Genomic DNA, 14180 nt, shown 5'->3' on the forward strand with positions numbered 1-14180 from the left:
TCCCCTTATAGTGCAGTGGCACCAAGAACATTATCCATTTATCCAAGGAGGCTGTGTGGTCCAGTGGTTAAAGAAATGAGCTTGTACCCAGGAGGTCCGCAATTCAAATCCCACCTAAGCCAATGACTCATTGTGTGACCCTGAGCAAGTCACTTGTGCTCCGTCTTTCAGGTGAGACGTAATTGTAAGTGACTCTGCAGCTGATGCATAGTTCACACACCCTAATCTCTGTAAGTCACCTTGGATAAAGGTTTTCTGCTAAATAAACAAATAATACACAGAATTTATTTTATTGTCCCCAAGAAATGGATAACGACAGTACTTGTGGGATGGCCTTCTTATTAGAATCTTTGATTTTCTGTTTTGCAGACAATTATCTACAGCATTCAGTGATACCAATGCATTTATAGTAGTAAGTAAGGGGTCTAAGTGGGGTACAAGTGCTGATAAAAAGCCCACCCCCAGTCATTCTGTATTAAGGCTTTTATCCAGCAGAGCACACCTGACTTGAATGAAAATAATAAATATAAATGCCATGCACACAAACAGTTAACTGAAAAAAAACCCAGCTCTACCATTTCCTGATCTGTACATGTGAAAACTACTGTGAAAACGCAACCAACTGTTTACCACTCTGGATAAAGCTCTGGGTAAGAGGTAAGCATAATCTTTTATTGTATCCAACTAAGTTTAAAGAGCTATGTGTGTGTGCTAATGCATGTCAGTATTAATGCTGAACGATTAAAATGATATAAAACAACAACCGTCTTTTAAAGACAGAAATCAGAGGCACTCAGCTTTAATTTTTTTGGTTGTTGTTTATTTATTTAGTGCTGCTTCAATAAAACATAATGTAATATATATATATATATATATATATATATATATATATATATATATATATATATATATATATATATCACATTATGATATACATATCTCTTAAAGCTTGATATATATAGGCCAAGTGTAGATATTTAAAAGAAAAACAAGGTCAAAGTTAACTGTTGTGCCTGTTGATGTGTGCCACCTAATGTACTTACAGTACCTTTCTTTTGTCACTATTAAAATAGTTGTGAGTGACACAGAAAGAATAATGTGAGCAATTAAGTGTGCTTGAATTTAAGTTAACTGAATCAGCTATTTCTTATTAAGAGACCACATTCATGCTAGTATGGTCAACCAAGGTCAACAGAGAAGAGTGACACTCTTTTTGCTGTATGTACTGCACTGTATGGCACTGTTAGAAAGACCATATTAAATGTACTTTCTTCATAAAGTGAAAGAAGCAAGTTTGCAACTGTGCCAGGAATATTTCAGTTGACCGTAAATCCTGTTAGAAAGTTGTGTGGTTGGCAGTGGGTTTCCTGTTTATTATTTCACACCAAAAGCACCTGAAGTGTGTTTTATAATGTCTGCAATGTATTGATATATAATCAATACTTAATTAAATGTCATTTCTAAATGCTAACATGACATTGTTCAAAGAAATATCAAACCAAGGGGTTCTTATTCCTGTAATGATGAAGTAAGTCCATCGTCTCATCTATAAAAACAGAGACAAATAAATGTTTACATTTTCTGGTTCACTGGGCTTATTGTTGTATGTTGAACAAGCACATGTTATTTTGATAGTCTCAAGTCAACTGTAACATTGCTGTGCGTGCCTGTAGACAACCGCAACAGAAGTATTAGAGAGATATTTATCACAACATTCTGGTTTTCTGTGAGTCTGTGGCACATCCAGATGTCTGAGAAAGAGATGCACTGGCATTGTTCAGGGTAGAGCAAGACATTTCCCTTGAGAACACAAGACTGTTTCACAGCATAATTAGTAGCACCCCTTTTCTTGCAGTACCTTATTGTATATTTGCTACTGCAAAACTAGTCCTTACAAAAACAGCATGGGTCTGCTCTGATATAAATTCAAATACATCAAATCATCCACATAGCAAGTAGTAAATACAGAGCAGAATGAGAGCATGTGACACTGTGAGAGAGGGAATAAAGTAGACATGGACTACATTGTTTGCTTATGCCTTGGGCTTGCTTGGGTTTGCTGGTGACAGTTTCTTTAGATGTAGGTTCATAGATATTGAAATAGCCAGTCAACCTGACATCAGCACTGACATATCAAATTCCCCTGCTAGACCAGTCATCTCCATAGAAAAGCTTACCACAGTAGTTTTGCATGGTATTTTTGCAGTTTTACTTTATATTTTACAATATACTTTACCATACTTCACTATGGTATGTCTAGAGAGGATATGCTAAGAATATACAATGCCCTAGTTAGACCCCACCTAGAATACTATAAAAAAGACATTGATTGCGCTCGAGAAGGTACTGAGAAGGGCAACTAGGCTGATCCCAGGATTTAATGACATGATCTATGAGGACAGGTTAAAATAATTCAATATTTTCAGCCTAGAAAAAAAAGGTCACAGGGGACTTGATTGAAGTCTTTAAAATCATAAATGGTATAAAGTTAACCCAAGACACTACTTCAAATTTAGTACAGAGAGAAGAACAAAAGGGCATAAATGGAGGCTGAGTAAAAGTAAGTTTAGAACCGAAGGTAGGAAGCAGGTTATAAATGCATGGAATAGCTTAACAGGTCAATCTATCAACCAATCTTTATTTTATATAGCGTCTTTCATAGTGGACCACTATCACAAAGCGCTTTACAAGATAGTGAGGAACAATGCATAATACATTAAATAGAGTGAAATACAGGGCAAAAATACATTAAATACAGGCATATTACAATGCAAGATGTGAATTCTAAACACTGTGGATGCGTGTGTCATGCAGAATCATACGAATAAGATGGAGTGAAAAACCTGAAATAGCAATTTAGACAACAGCTAATAACAGATATCAGGCTTAAAGAGCATTGAAAGGAAGAGAGAACAAGTGGGTCTTGAGAGTTGATTTGAAGCGAGTGACTATGGGAGCTGCACGCACTAAAGCTGAGAAGCTAAAAGAGAGCTCTCCGAGTGTGGTGCACTTTTGCTTGGGTATAACTAGCAAGCCAGGTGAAGTAGAAGGTTCTAAAACACTAGGAACATTTAAAAAAAGACTAGATTCTGTGCATTTAAATTAGTCCCCCCTGGTAGGGAAGAATGGTGTGCTAACAAGGGACGAGCCTTGGTGGGCTGAATGGCTTTTTCTCATTCCCAAACATTTATTATGTTCTTATGTTCTTGTTGTTTACAATGCTTACCTATGCTTTACCATGCTTTCACTATGCTTCATTCTACTTTGCTAGGCTTGTAGCTATGGTACACTTTTAAATGCGTCTCCACAATTGACTGGCATATCCAGTCAAGGAGCTGCATAAGCTGCTGAACAGGGCTGTCTTCTTTCAGCAGTACTGCTCGCTAGTCAAGCCCAGCCTGCCCGATTGTCAAACTGCTGACAATATCATAATAAACAGGGCCAACTTCAAACAACTCATTGGAATCGGAAGTGATGTCAATGAGCTGTTGTTTTTTATGTGGTGACAAAACAGGTATGACCAATTTAAACAAGCTTAGGGGAAGCTGTGGATAATCAGACTAAATGCAATCAACATATTGAACATTCAGAAGTGCAGGGTTAATGCAACGTTTTTATCATTTGTTTCTATCAGATGTAAGCATGCTACATTTTCATTGCTGATAGGAACCCTAGGAATATTATAAATAATGTAGATTGAATGTTAAATACATAGAGGTTAGTAAGAAAACAAAGTGTTTTTTTTTTGTTTTGTTTTTCCGTGGGATCAGATTAAATATCTATATAAACACACTAGCTTTCAAAACCACAAAAGTTGGAAATTGAATCTAACGGGTGTTATTTTTTCTGTTTATTTCAGGTGATCCAATTTAAAAGGAATCAACAGCAAGAACCTGCTTAGTCCTGAGCCAAGGTAAAGGAGGTTACTCTTTACTGAGAAAATACAGTTTCCTGTTAAACACAGTAATAACTGGAAACAGAATCTGTAGGTGAAATCTTCTGTAATTGGGTGCTGATAAAAAGATAAGTTGAAACAGATTTAAGCAGTTTAGAAAAGCTGAGCCTCTAGATGGTTTCACGCAGATTACCAGTGTGCAAGCTTTCAGCAGTACTGACTGTGGGGAAATTTGCTGCTAGTCCAGTACCAGCATTGATTAATGCAACTCTAATACATACAGGTAAGCTCAAAAGAATAGCAACAGAACAGGTTTCAACATAGACCAAAGCTACGCACTTCCTATGCTGTGTACTGTGAAAGGAATGATAGATATCACCAAGCACTGGAAGTGTAGGCCTGCTGTTGTTTCTAGTTGTGCTTGCAAAATACAATTTGTATTTACTGGTATTCATGAACTTATCACATAGCAATGACAAGGAGCACTAATGCTGTCGTTTCTGATTTGCACCTTATTAAAGGTGTTGCATAAGAAGCACATTTTAATCACAGTTGTGGTATATATATATATATATATATATATATATATATATATATATATATATATATATATATATATATATCAGCACCCAATTACAGAAGATATATATTTAAGAGTAAAAATAAATGTATTTCTATTTGAAAATAAGTTAATTTTAAGATTATCTAAAGTTTCCATTGGAAAATATTTGATTTTGTAATTTGATCAAGAGGGTTATGAATTTTAGTCAAAAGGCTTCTACAGGAATTATAAATAAATAAATACAAGACAATCCAAAAGATGCGCAGACAAAAACATGAGAACATGCAACATGAATGGCAAAAAGTAATCAAACATTCATTGTGAGATTTGAATGTTGACATGTAACATAATCCAAATCTTGATTTCTGACAAGTCATTTTTTTACAGAGCAAGTCATTTCTGGAGCATGTTACTGTTACTTACTTTATACATAGAAAAAAGCAACACGAGGCAAGATACAGTTAATACCCCCTCTTCCTCCGTGAGCCTCATGTTAATGCAAGCGTTCATAAGGACTGTGAGTTTGTTATAAAGTGTTTGTTCAAAATATAAAACTAGAACTGCTTAGTTTCAAAACTATTAATAAACCACTTCACTGCCAATGTATTATAACTGGCTTTTTTTTTTTAACATAAACAATAGAATTGTCCTGAACCAAAGCTTTGTATATAATTAAATCAATTTTGTATATAATTAAATCAATTTTGTAGTTTGTGAAGATGTTGTTTAGTTGTTTTAATTTTTCAAAGCATTGTTTAATCCTGAAAGCGTTGTGAATATAGGGCACACTATTTCCGAAAAAAACAAAATAGTAAAACTTAAACTAAACAGCTCTGAATTAATTCTATTGCATATGTTATTAATTAGAATTAATTAGTTATGTATTATTTACTTGCACGTAGTGTTCCGTGTTTTCCGGGAATTTTTCAGAGCTTGTTTTACATGTATTAGAATAGGGATAAAATCAGTTAAAAAAAAAAAAAAAAGTTTAATTGAAAAAGCGGTAAAAATAACAGATAGTTATTTATAGATATATCTAAATGATTTGGAGCTACTGGGCGCATTCACGGAGATCTGAGATTCTGTGCAGAATCTGGCCAATTTAGCCAATGACCTTCTAAGAATGGTCTCCGTGAGCGCACCCATTGGCTAAACTGGTCAGATTCTGCACAGAATCTGCACAGAATGATCTCTGTGATCTCTACGTATCTCTAAATGAATGGGAAGTTATTTCAAGAAAATGATTTAGAGATAACTGAAAATGCATTTTAGATATCTCATTTAAAGCTCTATTTGCAGATATCTAGAAACCATTTTGAGATCTCTGGAAATGTATTTTAGATATTTTAAAATGATATAGCAATATCTTCAAATATTTTGAGATATCTGGGAATGATTTTGATATATCTTAAAATATTTAGAGAGATCTATACATTGATTTGAGATATCTCTAAATGATAATTTGGCTTGCCATAATAAGTCACGGTTTGCTTTACTTTTCTCATTCTTTATAGATGGGTGACATCAGGCACAGCGTCAATTAAACTAACAGCCACCCAAATCCAAGCCATGTTTCATGCACCTACCCATCCAAGATCTCACAAAGAGCTAACTGTGCTGGACCACTGGTTGCAGCTCTTTTGCATAACATGGCCTCATGATCATAATTATTTCATTAAAAAAATGTGGCTTGATATCCCTTTTGTTGACAGGAATTCACAAAACTCAATAATGTGTATATGGTAAAGGCTAGTAGAATCCAAAGTCACAAGCAAGGGTTTATAATCATATGCAATGCAGTTAAATTATGGTTGTTATCCTTATAACAGCTTTACAGAAATACCAAAAAGTACCAAAAGCTGTGATGAAGATATTTTTTTTATGGTTTAATCTAAATGATTTTGAAAACGTTTTTTGGTATTCGGTTTGTTAAAGCCAGCGTAAAAGTGTCGGTCTGAACTGCTCAGATGCATTTTCAGTTTTTTTTTTTTTTTTTTTTTTTTTTAAATTTATTACTCAGACCATTACTACGCACAACTAAAGTCTGGCCAATCATCTATGATTCATAACCATTCAAATCAGTAATGAAACTACATTGATTTATTACAGATAATAGAGTTGGGCGTTTTTCACACTTCAGTTATGGAATGTAGTGCGTTAGAATTAACTAACCTTCGACCTACAAACTGTAACACCAGAACAAGTAAGTTTCCGCGTGCAAAATGTCTTAACCGAATCGCCAGTGCAGTGCCACTGTCTCTTCCCCGTTCCAAATACTAGAAGTAAGTTTTCCCCACGGATCACATTTCAGTAATAAAACTCAACGCTGTGACAGAATCAGTTACTGTTGTGTGAGTCTGCAACCCCAAAATTATTCAGCATGTCATTTTAATCTTTATTTCAACCAACAATGACGTATTACACGCGGCACCAGTGCAGGAAACTTTAATTCTTTCTCCAGGGTCACAGAACCTTCCCGAACGCGGTTACGGCAGACCCAGGGTCGCCTTGTAAATGTAGCAACCGTCTTTACAATACTTTGAATTTCAGTAAATAAAGAAATGAAAATACCATTTATAATTTGAAGGAAGTTGTTTAAGTCACACACAAAAAAACGTTACTACTGTCTTATGTTAAAAAGCATACAATCATTTAAAGTGTGGAACAACATCAACTTTATCATTTATATAGTGTGAAATAGGCATGGCTTGTAACATACATTTAGTCCTGGCAGATTATCTATCAAAAGACAGCATACAAAAATATTTGATAACATATTTTTCTTTGTTAATTTAATTATAGCAAATAAAACATAAGACGTGAGTTAGGATGGCGCAGTGATAGACAGTTAAAAAAAATGACAGGTGTTAAATTTTTTTCACATCTAACTCGAACTCGACACTTTCTATTTGAGAAGTAGCTGTCACACCAAATAACCTCCTTTGCTCTTTTGCTCTTTTGCCGATAAATGTAAGTAAATAAATAGTATCAATAAATAGTGTTATGCAACCAGTAGGTTTTATAGCTTCAAATTGCTGGTGGACTTTTTCTGGGGAAAAACGGGTTATGCTGAAAATGGGTGATGCAGTCTCCCACCAGTCCTCTTTGTTACTGTACTTTTGAGGTAGATTTTCATGAGCAGCGGGCTTGAGTAGTAGCCTACTGGGTCATTTCTATTTGATTTATTATTATTTCAAATAAATAGTTAGTTAATTCATTTAATATCAGAAATATTAAGATGACACTCGTGTTTATAAACCGTCATGGTTTGAAGGTAGTGTTTTAGGAGACAATATATGAAATTAAAATACAGTAAGGAGCATAAATTCTGCCCATTCAGCTTCTAAAGGGCTCCATTTTAAGATTCATTTAGCCAGCTGCATGGGTGATCCTTTCTTATTTTTAGTTGTGAAAGCTGCTCTACTGTCTTAAGATTTGCTCATTGTGGTTGTGCTTAATTGATTTTTTGCTCTGCTTTTCAGGTCATTTAATCAATCAGTTGATCAATAATTGAATGTAATATTTTAATGTAAGTAAAATATTTAAATGCTGAAATGAAACTGTTATATTAAGATAGATATAACAGTAATATTATGTAGTGGTACAGTAAATGTTGAGCCGAAGTTCCACATGCAATAAAGTTTGTAACTTGTGATTTATTGGATTGATTTAGAAATGTGAATACACTTTTAATCTGGGGGTTGACACTGAAACATGCAGCAGATTCATACAAGAACATTCTTCCCCAGAACCTACCAAAACTCCCACTGACTGACTAGAGATCTATGAGCCTAATCATTTTCGTATTTTTGGTATGATTTTATGCAAACACTCTTCTGCAGTGGCTGCTGTTGAAGCCATTTCTTATTTTGTTTGACTTTCATGGGTGTGGTTCTTGACCAAGACAGAATTATTTGAGGGCTTTATTTCTGGTTTCAGCAGTGTTTTTCAAGTCCTCCTCTGTATGTGCTGGCACCTGATCTGGTTGTTAGAATCACATTGAATGCGACAAAGGAATATTAATATTTTAAAATACTAATTACAACCTTATACATGCGCCCTTTTATTGATAAGCACCCCACAGAGTGGAGAAATCAGAAAGCAAAAGAAGTGGGTGGAATGAGTACAGCTTTTAAGTTTTCTTTCCTGTTACTAAATCATGAAGTGTTAATTACCTACTGCACTTGATAGTAGAAGGTTTTCGGCTGGTCCTTGATAATATCCCACTGAATGAGTTGATACAATTCTGATTACCTGGTCTAATACCTGCAAATCTAATTGTGATAAAACTACTGCATATTATTAAGATTATCAGAATCTGGGGGTTTATCAAGGAAGCTGTCTGTCACATGTTTACATGCATTTACAATGGTGTAGGTTGTGGTGAATTTACAGCTACAGTAGAGGGCCTATGTTACTCACATTCTTCTTTCTTAATAGTTGATGTACGATTCATTTAAAAAAGCAACTGCATTAGAACTGTATTTCCAAATACACGACTTTGAGAGAAAGAAAAACTCATTAAATTAAAACAACAGAAAAGCTTTTTGCAGCCATTGTAAATGTAGGCTGTATTTTCAAAGAATGTCCTCTATCCTTTAATTACCTCCTATTTTATTTAAAGGAGACAAACTAATGTTGATGTTACAAAATGCCAGACATCTTGAGAGTGCTGAAGAGAACTTTAAATATATTGCTTAGTTGTTTTAGACTGGAGTAAACGCTTTGAAATAATCGAATTTCCAAAATAACACTGGCACAGTAAAAAAAAAAAACATGTAGATCAATAAATACAGTCAAATAAATAAAAATTACAAAAATAAAAAAGGTATTATAATTCTAAAAAGGGAATATGTACTGCCATGTCACTGTACTCTAATGTATTCTGCAAAAGACAGCTAAGCAAAAACATCAGAACGGGATTCTTGTACCCAGCCCCACCTTCCTTGGTTTGCTGTGTGATTCATTGAGATACAAACTACCCAATAAAATAAAAGCAAGCCCCCCACATTGCCATAAAGGACCTAACTTTATTTTTATCAATATATTTATGATAAAACCTTTTGTAATGCAAAACTTCTGCAGTATTGGATATGAAAGCTGTCAATCAAAGTAAATTATTAAATTACTAATTAATAATATTTGAAAATGTATATCAACTTGGCATTCTAGGTAAGACAGTGGTCAGATTCATTTTGAACCTTGATGTCCTCTAAGGAAGTCTAATTAACTCAGTTCCCTGAATTATTTCTATTAGTTCAAAACCTGGCAGTTAATGTGTTGGCACTTACCAAATGTAGCCAACAGTTCTATGATAAGATTTACTTTGTTTTACAGTTCAGTGGGCACACATGGCACCCACTGTATGTTCAGCAATGGTCTAGCAAAATTATACAGTTGGAATATGTAATCACCAGAAATGAACTCTCGTTAGTTCACTTGTTGAAACAGGTCTGGGTTAAGGACGGTTTTCCCTGGTGCTTTGATTGGTGCAGAGATATCAGTTTAAGTCATAGAGGTGTCACAGGAAATGTCTTAATCTACAATCTTGAAATTCTGATTCTTGTTTTTCCGTTTTAGATTGTCATTGGCATGATTAAGTGAAGAAACAACTGCACCATGGCTCTGAATACAACTCGACTGGATAATGTAACTCTGGGGATGTTCACTGACAATACAGCAAGCTACACCCTTTCTGCTGTCTACGTTATTGTGTTCTGCATCAACCTTCCAGGCAATGGGTTCTCCCTGTGGCTGCTTTTGTTCCATACTAAACCCAAGACGCCTTCCATTATTTTTATGATAAACCTCACCATCACTGACCTGGCACTCTGCATGTTCTTACCTTTACAGATCGCTTATCTTATCAACAGCTATGACTGGACTTTTGGGGAGACGCTCTGCAGTTTGGTGTCTGTCATGTTCTATTCCAACATGTACTGCTCCATCTTGACCATGACTGCCATCAGTGTGGAGCGCTACATTGGAGTGGTGCACCCAATGCGTTTTGATTGCAAGCGAACCCGATATGCACTAGCGGCTTGCTTGGCAATGTGGGGCATTGTTTTGCTTGTATTGTACCCATTGGTGAGCACGGACTTGACATATCGGGTTAAGGAGCTCAACATTACAACCTGTTTTGATGTCCTCAAAAAAGACATGCTCCCATCGATGGGGGCATGGGCAGCATTTCTGTTTACGCTGTTTGGCGTCCTGTTCCTGATTCCATTCCTTTTAACAGTGTTCTGCTACACTAGGATCATCCTGAAGCTAGTCAAAACCAGCAAGTATGGCAGTGCACAGAAGAAAAGAGCCGTCTATCTGGCTGTCATGGTGCTTTTTGTATTTATTTCCTGCTTTGCGCCAAATAACCTCATTCTTTTTGCCCATATGATTGGTAAGCTTTTTTACAACAAGTCATTCTACCCAGCTTATAAGCTGACTCTCTCCCTTAGCTGCTTGAACAGCTGCCTGGATCCCTTCATTTACTATTTTGCTTCCAAAGAATTTCGGAGAAAGTTTCGGCATTTATTGAGTATTCAAGCAAACAACAGCGATATCAACACAGTGGACTTAAGAAAAGAGAGCTTTTTTTCAGCTAGATCGTTGTCACAAGGGCAGGCAGAGGATGAAGTGGAAGTCATCAATTTATAAGAGGAAAGAAAGCTTTCTTTAGAAGGTCCTGAGTTACATGCCCTTACCTTGAACTTCCAAACAGCCTAACTCAGAAATGAGGAAGAACAAAACATTGTGCACAAGAAGCTAAATTAAATCCTGGACTAGGACATAACAAAACCGTTTGAGCCCACACAAACAATGTAATAGATTTGACCGGAGATAGTCGACTGACCAACCATCACGCTTTCAGTGTTCAGCTGTTTTCAGATGTTTTTATTGCACCAAGACCATTTCGTGCATCAACTGAATTAAAGAACAAAGCATTACGAAAGTATCTCTACAGTGCCTTGCATAAGTATTCACCCCCCTTGGACTTTTCCACATTTTGTAGTGTTACAACCTGGAATTAAAATGCATTTAATTGGGATTTTTACCATTTGATTTACACAACATACTTAACACTTTGAAGGTGCAAAATATTTTTTATTGTGACACAAAAGTTAATTAAACAAAAAAAAGACATTTGTTGGTTGCATAAGTATTCACCCCCCTCAGTCAATACTTGGTAGAAGCACCTTTGGCAGCAATTTAAGCTGTGAGTCTTTTTGGGTAAGTCTCTACCAGCTTTGCACATCTGGATCCTGCAATTCTTCTTGGCAAAATTGCTCAAGCTCTGTCAAATTGGATGGGGACCGTTGGTGAACAGCAATTTTCAAGTCTTGCCACAGATTCTCAATCGGATTGAGGTCTGGGCTTTGACTGGGCCATTCTAAGACATTCAGGTTCTTGTTTTTAAACCACTCCTGTGTAGCTTTGGCTGTGTGTTTAGGGTCATTGTCCTGCTGGAAGGTGAACCTCCGCCCCAATCCCAGGTCTCTTGCAGATTGAAACAGGTTTTCCTCTAGAATTTCCCTGTATTTGACTCCATCCATCTTGCCCTCAATCCTGACCAGTTTCCCAGTCCCTGCCGATGAAAAGCATCCCCATAACATGATGCTGCCACCACCATGCCTCACCGTGGGGATGGTGTTCTCAGGGTGATGAGCAGTGTTGGCTTTGCGCCACACATAGTGTTTTGCGCTAAGGCCAAAAAGTTCAATTTTGGTCTCATCAGACCAGAGAACCTTTTTCCACATGTTTGCTGTGTCTCCCACATGCCTTTTGGCAAAATCCAAACGGGATTTGATATAGGGTTTTTTCAGCAATGGCTTTCTTCTCACCACTCTTCCATAAAACCCAGCTTTGTGGAGAGTCCAGGTTATAGTTGTCCCATGGACGGTTTCTCCCATCTCAGCTGTGGATCTCTCCAGCTCCTTCAGAGTTACCATTGGCCTCTTGGTTGCTTCTCTGACTAATGCCCTTCTTACCTGGTCACTGAGTTTTGGTGGACAGCCTTCTCTAGGCAGAGTCGCGGTTGTGCCATATTCTTTCCATTTTTTAATAATGGATTTAACGGTGCTCCGGGGGATGTTCAAAGTTTGGGATATTTTTTTATAACCCAACCCTGATTGGTGCTTCTCCAGAACTTTATACCTGACTTGTTTTGATAGCTCCTTGGTCTTCATGGTGCTGTTTGTTTCGATGTGCTCTCTAACAACTCTGGAGCCTTCCAGAAACAGGTGTATTTAATCTGAGATCATGTGACACTTTAATTGCACACAGCTGGACTATGTGACTTCTGAAGGCAATTGGTTGCACCAGAGCTTATTTAGGGGTGTCACAGAAAAGGGGGTGAATACTTATGCAATCAAGACTTTTCAGTTTTTTATTTGTAAATAATTTTGAAAAATACATAGATTTTTTTCCCCACTTCGACATTATGGACTATTTTGTGTAGATCAGTGACAAAAAATCCTAATTAAATCAATTTTAATTTCAGGTTGTAACACTACAAAATGTGGAAAAGTCCAAGGGGGGTGAATACTTGTGCAAGGCACTGTAGCTACATAATTGAATGTTTAAACATGTGTGCAAATGTTTATTAAATCTGCACCTCTAGTATGCTAAAAAAATATTTTGTGAGGGAACATGAAAACTTTTAAACATTATTATACTTTGAAGCAGTTTTAAGAAATAATGCATTACCTCTAATACAATACTGTAATCTGTTTCCTTTTTCAGATAAGTAATGAAATGTGTTAACAGATTACATTTTATGTAAAAAAAACAATAATGTAGTTACTTTTAGTTACAAATGCATAACATGTAAAATATTGTAAGAGCGATCTCAATTAAAAAAAAATGTTATGTGCTTGTGGCAGGGCAGACGCTCTGCTGCTGTAAATAGTGTGTGTGTGTGTGTTAAGTTGGGGTTAAATCTGTCCCTGCCAATAATCACAGATTTGGACATTCCCCAATTAGGTAATTGATGCTAACTGGGGAGTGGCCACATGTATAAAGGAAACAAAATCCTTTGTTTGTTGGAGGGGTGAGGGGTGAGGGGTGAGGGGTGAGGGGTGAGGGGTGAGGGGTGAGGGGTTGTGCCCAGCCTAACACATAGTTATTCTTTTGTTTAAATGTTTTATTTTGGCCCTTTTGCCGTGTTTATTTTGTTCCTGTGTTTTGTGTTGTTTTGTTAAATAAACGTGCACACCAGCACCTAAACTGCAGCTTTGGTCTAATTCATGCCGGAAGCCGGCCTGGGCCGTGACACTACCCTGTCACAGTGCTTGATCTGCTGTATTTAGCTTTCTGCTTTAAACAATGGACTATAATCTTATCTGTTTATTTCATTACATACATTTGAAATAAAATCATACTTGCTTAATTTTCTTTCTGTTTGATTTTGATCACATTGAAAATATTAAGAGAACTGAGTTCAAATATTGATCAAGTTATTTAAAAGCATTCAATGGGGTTACTATTTTATGATAATATCAATTTTAAAAACAGGAACTGTGTGGTGTTTTTTAAAATGTTTTAGCGAGGTGCTGTTCCTGTTGGCAATGCTCCATTAACTGTCTCTTCTTTAAGACCGCAGATGGTTAAAGTGCTGAATGCTGTCATTTACAGTATATGCTTAATCGCATAAAAATGTAATTGGATATTTTTCAGAATCAGTAAAAAAAAAAAAGAAACTGTCAAGAAATGGTACATTTTTCCTGC

At 36.2% G+C, this 14180-nt stretch overlaps 1 protein-coding gene across 4 annotated transcripts; it reads left to right on the plus strand.

Annotated features, from left to right (window-relative positions):
* The first annotated feature begins 633 nt into the window (after positions 1-633).
* Positions 634-11562, plus strand: LOC117407338 (P2Y purinoceptor 8-like). Of its 4 annotated transcripts, none has more exons than XM_059029074.1 (3): positions 634-657; positions 3860-3913; positions 10038-11562. In XM_059029074.1, the coding sequence occupies exon 3, from the start codon at positions 10077-10079 to the stop codon at positions 11109-11111; it is 1035 nt and encodes a 344-aa protein (XP_058885057.1). In that variant the 5' UTR covers positions 634-657; positions 3860-3913; positions 10038-10076; the 3' UTR covers positions 11112-11562. The 4 variants fall into 4 exon arrangements, with proteins under 4 accessions (XP_058885057.1, XP_058885056.1, XP_058885055.1 ...); XM_059029073.1 differs by lacking the exon at positions 634-657 and adding an exon at positions 3242-3717; XM_059029072.1 differs by lacking the exon at positions 634-657 and adding an exon at positions 3242-3636.
* Positions 11563-14180: the final 2618 nt, after the last annotated feature.

This window comes from Acipenser ruthenus, chromosome 8 (genome assembly GCF_902713425.1).
Source record: "Acipenser ruthenus chromosome 8, fAciRut3.2 maternal haplotype, whole genome shotgun sequence".
Classification (NCBI taxonomy): domain Eukaryota; kingdom Metazoa; phylum Chordata; class Actinopteri; order Acipenseriformes; family Acipenseridae; genus Acipenser; species Acipenser ruthenus.